At 49.5% G+C, this 17,348-nt stretch overlaps 7 protein-coding genes across 7 annotated transcripts; 4 read left to right on the forward strand and 3 right to left on the reverse strand.

Annotated features, from left to right (window-relative positions):
- Positions 1-100: 100 nt before the first annotated feature.
- M437DRAFT_54273 (MFS general substrate transporter) lies at positions 101-1,668 on the forward strand (the record flags this gene model as incomplete). The annotated part of the gene is made up of 3 exons (XM_041022659.1): positions 101-377; positions 428-545; positions 591-1,668. The coding sequence occupies 3 exons, from the start codon at positions 101-103 to the stop codon at positions 1,666-1,668; spliced, it is 1,473 nt and encodes a 490-aa protein (XP_040877641.1).
- Positions 1,669-5,316: 3,648 nt separating this feature from the next.
- Positions 5,317-6,990, reverse strand: M437DRAFT_68153 (amino acid transporter; the record flags this gene model as incomplete). Its single annotated transcript, XM_041025066.1, has 3 exons — positions 5,317-6,472; positions 6,526-6,620; positions 6,679-6,990. The coding sequence occupies 3 exons, from the start codon at positions 6,988-6,990 to the stop codon at positions 5,317-5,319; spliced, it is 1,563 nt and encodes a 520-aa protein (XP_040877642.1).
- A 1,666-nt stretch (positions 6,991-8,656) lies between these two features.
- Positions 8,657-10,293, forward strand: M437DRAFT_86702 (mate family transporter; the record flags this gene model as incomplete). The annotated part of the gene is made up of 2 exons (XM_041028513.1): positions 8,657-9,299; positions 9,353-10,293. 2 exons carry the CDS (start codon positions 8,657-8,659, stop codon positions 10,291-10,293), a joined length of 1,584 nt encoding a protein of 527 aa, XP_040877643.1.
- An 828-nt stretch (positions 10,294-11,121) lies between these two features.
- On the forward strand, positions 11,122-12,521 carry M437DRAFT_54090 (Arginase/deacetylase; the record flags this gene model as incomplete). Its single annotated transcript, XM_041022632.1, has 5 exons — positions 11,122-11,472; positions 11,526-11,782; positions 11,834-11,949; positions 11,999-12,399; positions 12,456-12,521. The coding sequence occupies 5 exons, from the start codon at positions 11,122-11,124 to the stop codon at positions 12,519-12,521; spliced, it is 1,191 nt and encodes a 396-aa protein (XP_040877644.1).
- A 222-nt stretch (positions 12,522-12,743) lies between these two features.
- On the reverse strand, positions 12,744-13,353 carry M437DRAFT_54349 (uncharacterized protein; the record flags this gene model as incomplete). The annotated part of the gene is made up of 2 exons (XM_041022672.1): positions 12,744-13,233; positions 13,283-13,353. The coding sequence occupies 2 exons, from the start codon at positions 13,351-13,353 to the stop codon at positions 12,744-12,746; spliced, it is 561 nt and encodes a 186-aa protein (XP_040877645.1).
- Positions 13,354-13,491: 138 nt separating this feature from the next.
- Positions 13,492-14,268, forward strand: M437DRAFT_68156 (uncharacterized protein; the record flags this gene model as incomplete). The annotated part of the gene is made up of 1 exon (XM_041025067.1): positions 13,492-14,268. One exon carries the CDS (start codon positions 13,492-13,494, stop codon positions 14,266-14,268), a length of 777 nt encoding a protein of 258 aa, XP_040877646.1.
- A 548-nt stretch (positions 14,269-14,816) lies between these two features.
- M437DRAFT_54088 (beta-glucan synthesis-associated) lies at positions 14,817-16,927 on the reverse strand (the record flags this gene model as incomplete). The annotated part of the gene is made up of 4 exons (XM_041022631.1): positions 14,817-15,899; positions 15,950-16,051; positions 16,104-16,278; positions 16,332-16,927. 4 exons carry the CDS (start codon positions 16,925-16,927, stop codon positions 14,817-14,819), a joined length of 1,956 nt encoding a protein of 651 aa, XP_040877647.1.
- Positions 16,928-17,348: the final 421 nt, after the last annotated feature.

A 17,348-nucleotide genomic window follows, 5' to 3' on the forward strand; every position in this document is an offset into this window, starting at 1 on the left:
TACCAAGCTACCCGACGTCTACGAAACAGAAGTCACGCCTCTTTTGGGACAGAATACCGCACCACAAAATGAAACGATAACCGAAGATGGCAAACGCCAAATGAGCTCCCGCGCCATTTTGATTATAATGGGAGTTTTAATTCTGATCATCCAATGTGCCGATCAATTTGCAGAGGCACCATTGACGAGAATCTTTGAGTCAATTTACTGCTATCAATACTGGGAGCGTGAAGACCCAACCAAGATCTTAATACCTAGGCCAGCTATAGGACCAGGTGCACTTGGTGGCGTGGAAGAACAATGGTGCAAGGTAGCCGAAGTACAGGGAAAAGTGGCTATGCTGAAAGGCACTCAGCAATTTCTTGAATGCATTCCAAGTATGAGAATGTCCGAGTTTGAGATTCGACTCAATGTTGACACAATACAGGTCTCGTTCTATCAATTCCAATTGGTATTTTGGCAGACCGATGGGGTAGAAGACCGATTATGGTGATTGGTCTATGCGGCTTCCCTCTCAGAATAGGATGGCAACTCTTTGTGTGTAAGTCGAGCTTGCATTTGTGAACAGCTATGACCGCAAGCAGATTTAGATGTCTTACTGACCTTCGGACAGGTTGGTTCTGGCAGAGTTTGAACCTACGAGTCTCTTGGTTCTCAGCGTTGCATGCCCTTATACTGGGAGGCTCACCAGTCATAACAGCTGTTGCTTTTGTTGTCGTCTCCGATGTTACGAACCAGGAATCCAGATCCGCCGTCTTTCTACGCATCTACTCCGCCAACCTAACCAGTAATCTTCTTTGTCCACCTGTAGTGGCTTGGATTATGACGCGTAATCCTCTGGTGGCAGTGTTCATCGGTATAGGATGTTTTTGCATTGGAGTTCCATTATCTCTTCTGATTCCGGAGACACTGGGATACCAGCAAGCTGTCAAGCCTGAAGAAGAACGTAGTGACGAGGAAGAGTCAACATCATCACCGAAGAACCAAATCAAGAGCTTCCTGGAGCAATGCTACAAGCCTCTGGTCGGTTCCACCAAATACTTCTTGCACGACAAACGGGTTGTCCTTTTGATCATCACCTTCGTCCCTATCATGTTGACGGTCACCATCGTGCCCTTGCTCCTGCAGTATGCAAGTTCACGTTACGGCATGAGCTTCGCCAGTGTAACAATGCTGCTGACAGTTCGAGCCGGAGTGACCATCGCCACGTTCTTGTTTGTGCAGTCATGGGTCTACAAGCTTCTTGCCAATGCTGGTGTGAGCGGACAGAAGAGAGACCTCCTCCTTACTCGAGGAAGTGCTGGTCTGATGCTTGTCGGTTGGGCGGCCGTAGGCTTCTCATCCAATGCCATCGTTTTCACTGCATCATTGATGGTTGCAACCATGGGAAATGGTTTCCCAGTCTTCCTCCGCTCCTTCTTAACTGGCTTGGTCGAGCCGAACAGAGTTGCAGAGTTGTACACAGTTATTGGAGTCGTCGACACTCTAGGCTTGATGATCGGCGGACCACTGCTTGCTTGGCTGTTCCAGAGAGGCATGCAGCTGGGAGGTTTGTTCGTGGGGCTACCTTTCGTCGTGTTGGGTCTGATCTACGCTATATTGACGTCGTTCCTGCTGAGAATCGGTCATCACAAGCGCAAGGTCATGGTGGAGGAAGACATCGAGTAGTTCTTCGAGGTAAGGTGGACGATGAAAACAAGATTGTTCCGTGCAATCATTACCAAGTCATGAGAGTATAACTTCTTGAGACGTTGTAAATCTATGGCGGCTCATCACTGGGGGCAAGAGAAAGTATGAGATAATACATATAGCTATAGAAATGCATAATAGCAACAGGAAACAAGGCGGTATCCACTGAGAGGAATCAAGATGTCAACTCTCCGTGGACATGTCTCTGCTTCCTGAAATTATTGTGCCTGGGCACAACCTACATTCTGCTGTTAGAGACGAAATGATAAATTGGAAACTACTGCCCCGGTGGGGAGTCATCGATGGTTCGCGTGTTGTAGAGGAGAAGCGATCAGACGAAGGGCCAGAGAAGTGTCCCCTGCAAGCATTATGCCAAGCATGTAAAGAAGCAAAGCAATCTTTTGTCATAAATCAATGGTGAAAGGGACTCTTGGGGTGCATCAGGAGAGGTATTGATCTTCAATGCATATGATCAAGCCTCGCTTTGGTGCCAATGTAAATTGCCATGCTGTCGACGGTTCTAATTCCCGCACCAACCAGGTGGCAGGGGTGGGATCAACAGTATAGCTAGCGATCTTTGTGCTCTTCTTGGGAAGGTGCTGGAATCTTTCTGGTGCTAAATAGCACCTGTAGGAGATCGCTGCTCTTGGAAATGAACCGAGCTGCTGGCCTGACAAGGAATATGTTGGTTTATCCTTAACCAGACAGCTATTTGGGATGAACGACGACGTGCACTATCTTCAAGAGCTGAGTACCTTGCCATCATACGGCAAGCCGAAATTCAAACAGCCAGTTCAGTCCACCAACAGGACCAATGTGCTCCACGAAGGCTACTCATATGGCACGAGGGCTTTGTTTCTCGTACTAACGAGAACCGCAAGTTCAAAGAGGAACAGAAGGCTACCTGGCGAGCGGCCACCGGAAGATGGTTATACCTCTGTGCGAAACGTGAGGCTACTGAGCTTTACTTCTTGCGTATGCTAAGAGATGTGGAAGATGAATAGGGCGACGGAGACTGTCGCCGCTGTGAAAGCCACTGGATCTCATACGGTTGCTACTCGACTCCAGAAGAACCTTAGCGTCTGATCGAGAAGAGTGAACTGATCGCCAGCTATGCCGGCAATTTTCCACCACCTGGCCACTGTGTGAATGAGCATTTTCGGCAGATAATTTAGCACTGAGCCTCTGCTTTCTGAAAGAGTTGTGCCTTTCTACAGTCTACAGTCTATCCTTAACTATAGTCGGAGTACTTGCAGACTTCAATATGCAGGAAGGCTTGCGGCAGAGCGAAACACTAAAAACGACTTCTCCAGCAGGAATTCATCGCTGATCAGCGTGGTATAAGGAAAAACGCAGAGAAAAGGCCAGAGAGTTATTTCGGGCATGTGTAAAGCAATCAAAAAGCAAACCATCCCTTTTTGTGAACCACTAGGGAAAGAGAATCGTGAAGTGCGTCAGGAGAGGTAGTGGGCTGTAGAGATCTCTTACCTCCCCTTGGAGTAAGGCGGACCTTGTTGTTGTTGCTATCCCTCGCGAATGCTTTCTGTCCATGGGCGGATAATTAAGAAACCGTTTCTGGGATCTCTGCCTGAAAGTCTGTCTGGCTATCGTCCGTTGCTCTGTAAAACTTCGAGCACTCGTTGCAGACGTGTGCCTTCTTCGACTCCGCCCAAGCCTATCTCTGTGCGGTGGTTTCCTTGCACATGTCACTGGCGTACTGACCTCCGTTCTTGGGTGACGTGCGCTTGGGTCTTTGGCGTATACGCAGCTCATGCGGCAGATATACCCGGGTGATGGACATCGATAAACAGTCTGGCGACCTTCTTTCTGCTCGTAGTGTGGTTCTATCTGAGCGATCATGTGGTCACCGCTGCAAATGATCAGGTCATAAACCTTGAAGTGCAACAGGTCTGGCACTCTACTAGCAGTGACGATAACCTTGGCAGATACGGTCGTAATGACGTTCAGAAGCCTTATGCAGGCCTTTGAAGACCTTTTTACCATACCTGAGATAAGGCTATGCATACTTCAAATCTCTCGAGCTGATTATTTCGGAGATCAGTGCGTGCTAGAAACGGGCAGAAACGTAGTTAGCAACAAGGAACTTCTGATTGTTGTCGATCTTGATACCAAGAAGACGCAAACAGCAGTTGGTAGGATCCATCGTCTCACCAAGTTCTAAATAGGTCATCCTGATTATTGCAAAGTGGAGACATATCATATGTCCGGCACTTCCGAGTCTGCTATACTGAACGTGGCACGACGGAGGCAAGGTACCTATTGAGACATCATAAATAGCATGCAAGGCTCTGTTGAGCTCCGCCATAACCATGTTGCATCCATTGTCTCTAATTGCAAAACCGTGGTCGTCGATGTATGTGGCAGGAATGGAGTGAACGTCGGCATTATCAAGACGTTTTTCTTTTTTTGCCTTTTCGGCAAAAGCCGATGTTGGATGAAGAGTGGATGAAGCTCTTCGCTGACACGTAGTTGGTTGATGACATGTTGGATACTTGCGCCGACTAGAGCAGTATCAGAATTGTCTGTTTATAATTAAGGTCATGTATGATACACGAACACTCTTCGGGACCAATGGAAGGAGCTGGAGTGACTGTAAGCTGAGGCAGAGGGCCACAAAGCATGTCATTCTCTAAGAGCTTGACTTCTTCCTCTAAAATCTGTTCTATTGCACAGTCTGGATTGCAGAAATGCACGTTACTTTCACAAAGAACGTGGTATCCACAGAGAGAACCCATCGAGGCTATCTCAGTGGCCAGACCCACTTTTTGATTGCAACTGTGCATTTTGATAGCTTGTGACACTCGCCATGTTAGAGAAGGGATTGTTGCAAGATTGTGATTATCTTGAGTACCTTGGGAGGTACAATGGTCGCCCTCGCGTAGCGCTAACTCAAACCGACGATTCCACGGCTCTGCAAGAGCTTCGTTTGTCCCGAATTAACGATGTGCTTGTTTTCCTCGATGTAGGTTAACAGGTAGTTGATGACCGTGACGAGAGCAACTGTCGTGCGATTCATTTCCTGATGATGACTTTGATTCGCTGTCAAGTGGTTGTTGATATTGTCGACGACCCGATATGTAGGCTTGCCGCTTCTAGCGCTGTGGACTGTCTCATTATAGCTGTAGAACTGCACGATACTTTCGTGATGAACGTGGCCTCCAGAGAGATGACCTCGTTCAACGCTGTCTCAGTGGCCAAGCTCGTTTTCGGATTACAACTGTGCTTTTCGATAGCTTGCAACATTCCCTGTGTTGGAGCGGGGATAGTAGCAAGATTGTGATTGTTCGAGTACCCGGGCTGGCGGGGTTCCTTCGGGGCACTTGGTGTGATATCGCCTTTGTAAAATCTGCTTTGTGATTCTATACTTCTTGATGCGATGCAGAAGGGTGGTGTGAATATAGGTCATTGTTCAGGAAGGAGACGAGGCAACAAGAAGCGTGATGACGGTAGGAAGTCGCTTACAGATGACGCTGGCGTTGTGCCTTCCTCCCTCCTCACGATACCAACAAGTCGGCAAACAACGCGAGGGAAAACGATACGAGCCAGCATGTAGAAGACCTAGACAATTGAAAACACTGGATTTTAATTCTACATACGAACAACCAACTACTTCATCGCCTCAGTGAGCACTTTTGGAGCAGGGTAATGCTTCAACCCATAGACAAGCCACCAAAAAGTGACAATGACCAAGACACCAACCAAAATGACCGAGTTGTAGTTCATCAAATCAGCCGTTACTGGCAGTGCATAGGGGAAGCAGAACATGATGTTGAAGAAAACGATCAACACACAGCCAAGGGCGTTCACCACGAAGCCATACCTCCCCATCCAGAAATCGCCCTTAGGAGTGTACTTCCGGCCACTGATGAGGTGAGGGAAGATGGCTAAAAGGTACGAGAAGGCGCAAAGCACGATGAAGCTTCCTACTAAATCATTGAAACCGGTGCCAGAACCGAGAATAATGGCACCAAGAGCCGTGACAAGTAAGCCCACGAAGATAGTAGCAGGAATTGGACAGGAGAGCTGCTCGTTGACCGAAGAGAAGAAGCCTCCGAAAGGTGTAGCTTGATCACGGGCGAGTGCCCACCAGGTGCGACCAAGCGAGAGTACAGTCGAGATGGCGCAGATCATGATGATGAAGAAAATGATAAGCAGCAGGCAGAAAGCGCCACCAGCGTTTCCAGTTGCTTGCCGATAGATGATTGCCACAGGGAAGGAACCGGAGCTGCCAGTGACTTGGTCCAGATCGGACACGGCATAGAAGAGTGCTATGGCGTACAAGAACGCGGTGATGGCACCAAGAGAAATTTGAGCAAAAATGGCTCGAGGGATATCGCGACGGGGATTTGGAAGCTCTTCTGCCATATGAGAAACACTGTCCACTGTGGCGATTGTGAAGGACCCGTTCAAGACGCCGGTCAAAAATGCAACTCCACCACCCCAACCAGTGGCGTTCTGCCAGTCAGTCCAGACGAAGGAGGTACTGGCATGTGTGTTTGGCGTTGCAGCCAAGACAATGATTGTAACGATTCCTCCGACGATGAGCAAGAATAATCCAACGTTTTGTAGGAGCGGCAAGAATCGGTTGCCAAATACGCAGAACAAGACACAGAACCATGTGATGAGGACATATGTCAGATAGGTATGCCAGGCCTTGAGGACGAAATCGGGATGGAACAAACTCCACATCTGCAGTAGAACGTTCGAAGGAATGGCCACGATACTACAAAGATCGAACACCCATCCAAAGAAGTTGAGGTAGCTTTTAAACAGTCAGCAAAAGTATAGGCATTTTTGGTTTGGGATGATGCTTACCCAGCAAAGAAACCAACACTTCTGCCCCATTTTGGACCTGCAGTGACGGATGCCCAATGATATACACCGCCGGCAGTAGGTACAGCTGATGCAAGCTAAGATCGGGTTCAGTCAATGTCTTGTGTATGTTTGTGTATGTGTTTCTTGACAAACCTCCGCGATAGATGCTGCAATGATACCATAGTAGATACAGGCAGTTATCAGCTCGTATAGTACACCAGCAGGCCCGCCGTTAGGAAGAGCAAGAACCAAAGAGCCAGCAAACGCTACCCAGGCAGAGTCAATGTTCAGGGCCAGACCACAGATTTGCAGAGGACCGTAGTGCCGTTGTAATTGATCGCGATGGCCGGAGGCATTGACTGTATGTATGATTTCGCCGACTCCATTCTCGAGAGATGGTCTCCGATCGGTGGATCCCACTGGAGGCTTCTCGTCGTAGACGGGCTTAACATCTGTATTTGACATAGTTGATAGATGCTTTCAAGGCATTGACTTCAATCTGGTGAGCCGGAAGATGCACTAGGCGCCAAAGGGACTATTAAAGAAAGAAGACAAGAAAAAATCATCGGCACAACCTTCACGCCAATCTTTGCATATGGATAATAGGCCTGTGTAAGTGCACGATACTTTTTCATAGCCCTATTAGATGATTGCGAATGCCTGATAGGTGCCGTCCCTGCCAGCATTCTATTCGCTGAACGGTCATGCAGGTGTTATCTCGGGAAGCCATATCTCGAACCTGCAACTGGTGGGCTGGATGTGGCACTAAGGTCACTTGGCGCAACCAAGAGGCTTGCATGTCGACACCTAATCCTGGTTCATGTAGTCAGATTTGGGGCTGCAAACTCTTACCATTGATTATTGGGGTTGAGTTCTTGCGCGGGTCCTTCCTTCGGCAAGCAACCACATTTGGATAAGGTCCATCGAATCAAGCGCAGTCATGCTCCTACCAAGTGCCAAAAGCTGCAAAGTAGCACAGGTATGGTCAAACAATTAGGTATACAGATACTTACTGCACAGTGCAGCATCTCCAAGAGCTACCACTTATGTCTTCTTTTGCGCAGATCATGTTGCATTCTTAATCTGTCTGCGAAGGAGGTGGTGATTATACGATTGATAGACTTGACCACACGGCAGAATCAGGGATCGAATTGTCACAGAGACCCTTCCAATTGTGTATCAGATCTACTGGAAAAAAGTCTTTTGTCGTGTCAGCCGCCGGAGTACTGCCTCAGACTCCGGACGTGAGATTGGTTGGATGCATGAAGTGGTTGCTTGCTCGCGTGGCACTTGGAGTCGAGGCAATCAAGATGCGGTCCGTGCATCCTCCCGGATCATCTCTTCCGTGCCTCACAGTAGCACCATCTCCGACCTTTGCAATTGCAAAAGCATTGCTATGTGTCAATCAGTATAGTCTGCACTCGGCATCTGACAATTACAATGATATTTGAGATCTTGCAATGCCGCTGTACATGCAATGTGTGAAAATGAATTGCACATTGAAGTTTGATGGACGGCGGCTTCAACACCGGCCGTTATCTTTCGACGACAGCCTACTCGTATATCTCGAATATCAAACTTGGAAGGTCTCATCCTCGGCTACGAATATCCAAATTTTCTTCTGCGATGGCGAATACAGTCAACTCGTGACTCAGTATCCGATAGGCATCCACGGAAGTGTTGGAAAAAGAAATGTCGTCTGATGGTGTTGTCTGCTTAGCGACAGGCCTTAGTCAACAACCCCAATCTACCCCAGCAGATCTTTCTGATAAGAACCATGTTCAGGGCCTTTGGCTTGTCCTTCATCGCGACATCCGAGTCCCGCTGTCAAAGATGAAACCCCACTTGACTCGACACTAAACCTTGTCTTTGCTGGCAGCTTTATCGCCAGTAGTCTCCTTCTGGATATTCAGCCCGTCCTTCAGGTCAGGGTCTCGCCCAGGAGTATGACTAAACCCTCTTGTTCATGAGCGGCGGTGACGGTATGCGATGAGTACTTACAATATTTTGTTACCTATCATTCGTCAAGTGCAAATCGTTGGCTCTTGTCTCGAGCGTGTACTTCATGTCTTGACAGCCAGATTCAGGTGCATTCAGTCTATTGCATTGATTCCGATATACCCTTGCCAAAATGGACAGTCGACAGGATGGCACACAGAGCGCCAGTTCATGGTTGCCAAATTTCCTCCGAAAGTCGACAGACTCCAAAAACCTGAATCCAGACGAGAGAACTTCTCTTCTTCCCAAGCCTGACGATGAGCCCACCATTGGCTCTGTTGATGATTTCGAATACGAGGGAAAGAGCAAGACTCAGCTCATCCTCCATGAATTTTGGGTATTGCTTAATGGATCAATTCCCGTCTTTCTCGCATACATGCTCCAAAACTCTTTACAGACTGTTTCGGTTTTGGTCGTTGGACGATTGAGTCCTGAAGCACTTGCAGCAGCAGCTTTCTCTTATATGTTTGCCATGGCTTCTGGTTGGCTCATCGCACTCGGAGGCACCACTGCAATCGACACTCTTGCCTCTGCAAGTTTCACCGGAAGCAAAGATAAGCACGATCTGGGTATCATTCTCCAGAGAGCTTTCTTTGTCCTTGGGCTCCTGTATATCCCTGTCGCTATTCTCTGGCTCTGCTCAAAACCTGTCTTTATGGCTCTCGGACAGGATGAGCGCCTGTCCGAGGATAGCAGCAAATTCTTGAGCGTACTCGCACTCGGTGGACTTGGATATATCTATTTCGAATGCCTCAAGAAATTTTTGCAAGCACAGGGTAAGCTAATTGAAAACTTGCAGACACAACTAAGCACTAACAAAACATACTAGGTATCATGAGACCCGGCACATACGTACTTCTCATTACTTCGCCTGTGAACGCAGGTCTGAACTATCTTTTCGTGTACACTTGCAAGATGGGTCTCCTTGGAGCACCTCTGGCCACAAGCATATCGTACTGGCTATCATTCTTGCTTCTTCTAGCCTACGCACGCTTTGTCGCAGGCTGGGACTGCTGGGGCGGCTGGTCGAAGAAGGCCTTGCAGAACATCGGCACATTTACAAGACTTGCTCTACTCGGAGTGGTTCACGTAGGCACTGAGTGGTGGGCCTTTGAGATTGTGGCTCTCGCTGCAGGAAAACTTGGAACGATTCCTTTGGCTGCACAATCAGTCATCATGACCACGGACCAAGTCCTCAACACCATTCCCTTCGGCGTTGGAGTTGCAACATCAGCAAGAGTAGGAAACCTGCTGGGAGGCAGAAACGCCAAGGGTGCAGCACGCTCTGCCAACGTAGCTGCGTGGTTATCAATGATCCTTGGAGCCCTTGTCCTCGCCCTTTTAATGGGGGTCAAGAACTTCTACGCGAAAATCTTCAACGATGATGAGGATGTCATCAAGCTGACTGCAGAAGTCATGCCTTGGGTAGCCTTGTTCCAGATTGCTGATGGGCTGAATGGCTCTTGTGGTGGCTCCCTTCGAGGAATGGGACGACAACATATTGGTGCCTTAGTCAATATTATAAGCTATTACGCCGGCGCCTTGCCTTTGGGCATCTGGCTAGCTTTCCATGGCTGGGGTTTAGCGGGTCTCTGGATTGGCCAGTGTATCGCGCTGTACTTGGTCGGTTTTGGTGAATGGGCGATCGTTGCATGGAGCGATTGGAATCATCAAGTTCGAAAAGCCTTTGAGAGGATGGAGCATGAAGAACAAGTAGAGTCTGGTCTGGCAGACAATACCGATGGCTATCAAAGGGAGGAGAGCAGATAGCTCGATATTATATCGAGCTCTTGCAAATTTCTCTAGTGCCATGAATACATTGATATACAATAGAAAAAAACACATTTGATGCGAATGCTTCTCTGACTAGAGTCGTGTATATCAAGCAGAGTGATCACGCGACAGATTTCATGAGAACACAAATCACTAGTCGCGAAGACCATCGCAGAGTCGACGAGCTCTCGAGGAGGGTACTCCGAGTACTTTCGCGGAACCAAGTCCAAACCCCTCATCGCGGCAGAACCACAGCCAGTGTCTCGAAGCAGTGGCTGGTATCAGCGGCCGCCAATCAGACTTTCTACTTAGTCCGCGATAGGAAGGTTACCAATTCAGCTTGACAATCGACGCGATAGATTGTCGGAGTATTATCGACGTCAGTGTTATAAAGCCTCTTACTAACCCCAGGATCGCGGGGCCTGGTGGGGTATGTCGATTGCAACCTTGAATGGATATTATCGACAGGGCATATCTACGCCGCCGACATCTAAAGTTGGTGTGTCAACATGCGGAGCATAGCTTGATATCGTGATCTCACGATTGAGTGTGACGCGAGTAGCTTGAATTGCACAACATGACATCGGTGACATTGTTTTTCGTTTTGAGCTCCCTTGTGTAGCTTAGCTTGTGTTGACAATCTTGACAATGCGTAGTTAGGTAAACATGGCAAGACCAAGGTTGCTTGGATTCTCTTTTTGTTTCTGGCGGCCGAGTAGAAAGTATTTGTGGTGAGCGTGCTGCTGCATCAGAGAGTCTTGTATCCTCTCTCTCTCTCTCTCTCATCTGTCATCTCAATCGATCTTTTGCAACATACTGACCAGTATGTACAAGCTGATTACCCTCATTGCTGCTGTTGCAGCCGGTGTGTCTGCACACGGCGACCATAGTCAAGAGACTTTTAAGGAAGGTCCTCACAAGTCTCTGTGGTACAACACCCTTCCTGGCGATGGTGGTACTCAAGCCGACTCGGTCTTCTCAGGAATCTCTACGTTTGGTCGTATCGAGTACCATCCTTGTTTGTCCAGCGACGCTCGGAAGTATGATATCGCTTTCATTGGCGCACCCTTCGATACTGGTACGAGTTACCGCCCAGGTGCCAGATTCGGTCCCAGTGGTATTCGCCAGGGTTCCAGACGTCTCAACCTTTACGGAGGCTTCAATGTCCCTCTCCAGGTTCGTATCGACAGTCGAATTTATGCTGCGGCTCCGCGCTGACTGGATCTCAGACAAACCCTTTCAATGGATGGGCCACTGTCATTGACTGTGGTGACATTCCTGTCACCAGTTACGACAACGAATATGCTTTGAAGCAGATTGAAGAGGGCCACAACAGCATCTTGATGCGCGAGCCTGCTGCGAACGCACACATGACCGGTCCTTCCAAGCATGGAAAGACATTGCCGCGTGTCATCACTATGGGTGGCGATCACACTATCACTCTGCCTCTTCTGCGCTCCATGAACAAGGCATACGGGCCCATAACGTGAGTCTTGTGATCCTGCAAATTTGTGCTTTGAATGCTGACATGTTCGAGCGTCATCCATTTCGACTCCCACCTGGACACATGGAGGCCCAAGGTCTTTGGCGGAGCTCCTTCCAAGATTGCATCGATCAATCATGGAACATACTTTTTCCACGCTGCGCAGGAAAGTTGAGATTTTCTTAATATCAAAGAAAGTGACTAATGCTGCGCAGGAAGGACTTCTGCGCAACGACACCAACATCCATGCGGGCATTCGCACCACTCTGTCCGGCATGTCCGACTACGACAACGACGGCTACTGCGGTTTCGAGATCGTCGAGGCTCGTGAGGTCGACACGATTGGCATTGATGGTATCATCAAGAAGATCCATGACAGAGTCGGACACAAGAACCCTGTGTACCTCTCGATCGACATTGACACGCTTGATCCTGCGTTCGCTCCTGCGACTGGTACTCCCGAGACCGGTGGTTGGACCACTCGTGAGCTCCGCACCATTATCCGCGGACTCGAAGGGATTCATCTCGTGGCAGCCGATATCGTCGAGGTGGCTCCTGCTTACGATACCAATGCTGAGTTGACCACCATGGCCGCTGCTGACACTTTGTACGAAGTGATGGTATGTTCAAACAGTCTGGGATTGTCTTGAAATGTTGCTGACCCAAATCTGATTAGTCTCTGATGGTCAAGGATGGACCCCTTTCCGATATGTCGATTGACAGCAAGAAGGAGCTCAAGTAGGAGGACAACCATATTATTGGAAGTTTTGGAATGGCCTGGCCAGTATTTGGACTTGGCGACCATAGTTTTGGATGAGTTGATACGACCAGAAATGAGAGTTTGGCATTTGATGCCGTATTGAATTCCACATTGCATTTTTCCAGACTGTGCATCTGTCGTGGACCCATAAGGAGGTCGATTTGGAGGATAGAGATAGGTGCGGTATTGTATAACGATGTCTTTTCAAGGCGCATTGTCATCAGTGTCCGGAGCAAACCTCATCTTGAGCAACTTAACAAACTCAGCCAGAGCTTGATCATCACCCTCAGCATTCCTCATGTTTTTGAAAGACTCTATGGCCTCCTTGTCGCCCTTTGCTTGTGACCAGTGTGATTGGTGATGAAATCCACCTCTTCCCCTGCCTCGACCTCGACCTCTGGAAGAGAATGAACGTTGCTCCTGAGGAGTAGGTTCCAGCGTCAAGCCATAGACACTTTGTAATTGGATGCGCAGATTTGGGTATCTGTAAAGCAGTCGCAAAAGTTCAGGGTCGGATTCGAAGCCGGCAAAGTCGGTTTTCTTGCTACTTCCAGGTAGCGCACTTCTTGGGGCAGGTGCCTGGGATGAATTGGAAGGAGCAGGTTGCGTGGGCTGGGTCGACTGAGTCGGTTGCTGTTTCGGTGGGTCGTTGGCGTGAGTCTCTTTGTGTTGTTTGAAGCATGCGATGGAGCAGCTGCTGGCAATCAGAATGCGACTTCTTCTGTCAGTCACGAGCCACTCACTATCGCAATTGACAAGATGGACACTTGTACTTGGACTCGTTCTGTGCACAAACTCCGCAAATCTCTCCCATCTTGAATGTCTTGGATCAACGTAGAAAGCAAAAATGGTTGATGGGAAGATACTCTGCGGATGAGTAAGCTTTGCGGCCACTCCTTCACCTCCGAGAGAGGCTCATCTCGACCCTCTACAATTTTCATATCCACCCAACATGGAGTCAATATCGCTACTTGGCCGCAGTCTGGGACGCGCAGGATTAAGAACATCCCAACCATGGTCTAGCACACAATGCGCCCGCTCGCTACCACGCTCTTTCTTCCGAAGGAATATCCAGACCACTCCACACCTCAAGCAGCAAGGCCGCATACCCACCCAGGAAGACCTCCGCGCCCAATTCAAGAACAAGAATCGCAATACCCTCTACTACACCCTGTCAATCATTCTCGGCACTGTCGCTCTATCCTATGGCTCCGTTCCCTTCTACAAGATGATTTGCCAGCAGATGGGCTGGGGCGGTCAACCTATCAGTATCCACTCTGCTGGTCAGTACGAGGAGGATGACATTACTTCACGCCTGATCCCCGTCACCGATTCTCGCCGCCTGCGCATCACCTTCGCCGGCTCTACCTCTGACGTCCTGCCCTGGAAGTTCACTCCCCAGCAGAGAGAAGTCCGCGTTCTGCCTGGCGAGACTGCCCTGGCTTTCTATACCGCCACCAATCTGAGCAAAGAAGAGGATATCATTGGCGTAGCCACATACTCGGTCACTCCTGGTCAGGTTGCCCCCTACTTTTCAAAGATTCAGTGTTTCTGCTTCGAAGAGCAGAGGTTGAACAAGGGCGAGACTGTCGATATGCCAGTCTTCTTCTACATTGACCCCGAGTTCTTGAGGGATCCGAACATGTCAAAGATTGACACCATCACCCTCAATTATACCTTTTTCAAGGCAAAGTACGACAAGGATGGACACTTGTCTCCTGTCGCTTGATGCCCTCTACATACACCCCATCCTGTACATATACTCCCTCTTGTAAAAATACCCCGTCCTACTCTTCTCTTGAGTCCTCCATCTTCACGTCCTATCATCCCTCTTGATGTACCGTCTGAAATATGTTTTGAAGTGTTTTTCTCGATTAGGTCTATTTAGGACAGTGACACTGCTTTTTCATATCGTAGATCAGGCCAAAAGCATAAACCCTCCCAAAAACACTCAGACAATAACAAGAACAATAACAACTCTAAAACTTTCAAATGCATCAATCAGAAGCTCCATCTTCGTCGTCCAGCTCTTTGCATGCCCGAATGCCTTTCGAACCGTGAGCCAAAGAGAGCTTTGTGTGTACAGAAATATCAATCGTGTGTTTCTTTCCCTTTCGTGAACCACTTCGCAAAAAATAAAGACATGGCAACTCTCCATGCACGCTGTAACTCTTGTCGAAAAATCAAAATCTTGTTCGCCCGTCAGAAAATGTCATGACCTCCTTTTTACTCCTTCAAAACGCCTGTCAAAATGCTTTGCAATCTTCCTCGTTGCCCTTAAGTTGGGCCCTTGTATGCACTGCTCTTGCAGGAGTCAACAAACTGATTTTGTGGCCAGCTGTATCCCGCGTCCTCCCAACTGGTAATGTTGGGGTTTTGGTATGCATTTGCGTGCTTGCTGATGTATTCCGTCGTGGGGTAGCCCACGGGATCGCACGTCATCTCACCATCGTCGTCCTGGTAAATTCGGATGTAGTCGAACCTCATCTTACCAGGCATAAGTTCGGCCAGACCTGTCCAGTTCAACTGGGCGAAACTGGCAGAGAGACCGTAGTTGGCAATCAGTGCCATGGGTTCCTCGGGCATGACTCTCTGCCCGACGTTTCCGTTGGGTCCGACGGCGTCGGCAGTCATCTTCCAAGTGGGATCTGCGCCAACATACCAAGCAACGTATCCATCTGAACCAGGCTCGTACTCAAAAGCGTAGGTTTGGTAAGCTTTACCGTCATACCAGTCGTTGTTGAGAAGGGTTACGGTCGAAAGGGCCTGCTGGTAAACACCACCCTGGTAAGAGTTCATCTCGGAGATGGAAGGGTCGTAGACTTCAATGAAGTCGGTATTGGGACGCCAGAAGATATCGAAAGGAGCAGTTTGGTAACTCTGCGAGGCCGAGCCGACAGCGGCGTCATAGTGAAGAGGGTCGAGGTAAGATACACTGGCTTCGATAGCATCGATTTCGGCAACGTAACGAGATTTTCCGGGACTAGGGTGATCTTCGCCGTCGCAAGTACAAGCAGGGAGACGCATTCCAGGAAGCCAGTTGAAACCATCAGGCGATGACTGGTTAGCAGTGATACCAGCGTCGCAGACATCCGAATAACTGTAGGGCCAAGTGCCATCGGTCGTGGCACGGTATCCAGGTCTTCCAAGGTTACCCATAGCCCAGAAACCAGGCCAGAAACCGATCGTGTCGCCCCTACCAGGAAGCGAGATACTAGCCTCAAGATAACCGCCCTTGAAGCAAAGCTTGTTCCATGATTGCAGCATACCGGAGCGGTAGTTGAGGCCGTGGTTCTGGAAAGCGTCGAAGGTGATCTCAAGGACACCGTCCTTGGTAGTGATAGCGTCTGGGTCGTACCACTGTTGACTGTGAGCTTTGGAAATGAACGAGCATACATGGCTGCACTGACCTCGAGATCCTGTGTGACACCGTACCAAATGTCAACACCTTGGAAGTACGGGTCATCACCGTCATAGAAAGTACGGCCATCAGTTTCAAACTCATCGGAGAACTTGACGAGAATCAGTAAAGGGACTCTTTGACACCGAATCAGTGTGACATACCACCAGGTTCAAAGTTTTGCCGTTGACGCTTTTCCTTGTCATGACTGAGCTGGGTGTAGCAGGATCAATGAGACCAGTGCGTACGTTCTTCAGAAGAGGCACATCGCTTCTGATGCACATGGGATCAGACGCGCACGTGTCGACTTTTGGCTCGTTGTATTTGACCGCGAAAGTACTAGAAAGGGCATTAGTTTCAGGTATGACAAGGTATTGTCCAGCTGCACATACATGATGGGGTACCCGATAAAGAGCATGAAGACACCCAGGGTGATCAAGATAAGACCACCCAAGTTGGTGATACCACGTTTTGAGAACAAGTCGGAACAGGTTATGCGGCCTTCTTTCTCGTTGGGATCCGGGTTATGTAAGTAATCGTCCTTTTCAACATCTTCAGGGAAGAGAAGTAGGCCTGCAGAAGGCAGGATGTTGTATTTCTCTGAGACGGTCTGGGTATTTACGCCCTCGTCGTCGCTGCCAGCACGTGAAGGGGCGCGCGAGTCGTCAAAAGGAGAAGCAAAAGGACCGACGCGGCTATCTCTGCTGCCAGTCGACTCGGAGCCCCAACTCGTGCGACGAGAGTTATAGCCACTTTGGCTTGGCGACCTCATGGGCGAGTCGTCATCGCGGAAGCGCCGTGACGGGCGAGAGCGGCTAGGTGGGAGCAAGAGCTCTGCCGATTCGGGGGCACCAGCATTGTACATGCTGCTGGACGAGGGAGCGGGACGCAGCGAAGGACGGGCAGAAGCAGAGCCAGCGGTGCCGGGCCTTGTCAATGAACGGGACGAAGGCTGGCGAGCGGCCTGGTGGTCTTGGTTGTCGGCCATGTTGACGAGGTCGTCGCTGCCTGAGTTCAGCCGAATGTGAGGAGGTGATGGCTGGTAGGCGTCCGGTGGGGAAGACATACTGCTGTGGATGGTAGGTGGTCTTGCACGGGGATGGAGCAAGACAGAGGGTGGAGAAGTGGGCGGCGTGGTCGTCTAGTGTCTCTGATCGGCCAGCCCTCGGCCTGCGTGGGCAATGATGTGAGGCGAAGACGAGGTCGCCGAGCGTCGTAGGTCGGACGAGGTGGTGCAGAGGTCGGACAGGACGATGCGAAATGCAGAGAAAGACGACAGCAGCAACAACAGCAAAAAGATTGTTGATCGGGAGGTGTCGCGCGCTATGTTGTTTGTGCGCCTGTGCTTGGTGCTGGGGGCTTTCGGTCTCGAAAGGTTAAGGAGCGAAACACGGACCCTCTTGACAAGC

The sequence above is a fragment of the Aureobasidium melanogenum genome (genome assembly GCF_000721775.1).
Source record: "Aureobasidium melanogenum CBS 110374 unplaced genomic scaffold scaffold_19, whole genome shotgun sequence".
NCBI lineage: Eukaryota > Fungi > Ascomycota > Dothideomycetes > Dothideales > Saccotheciaceae > Aureobasidium > Aureobasidium melanogenum.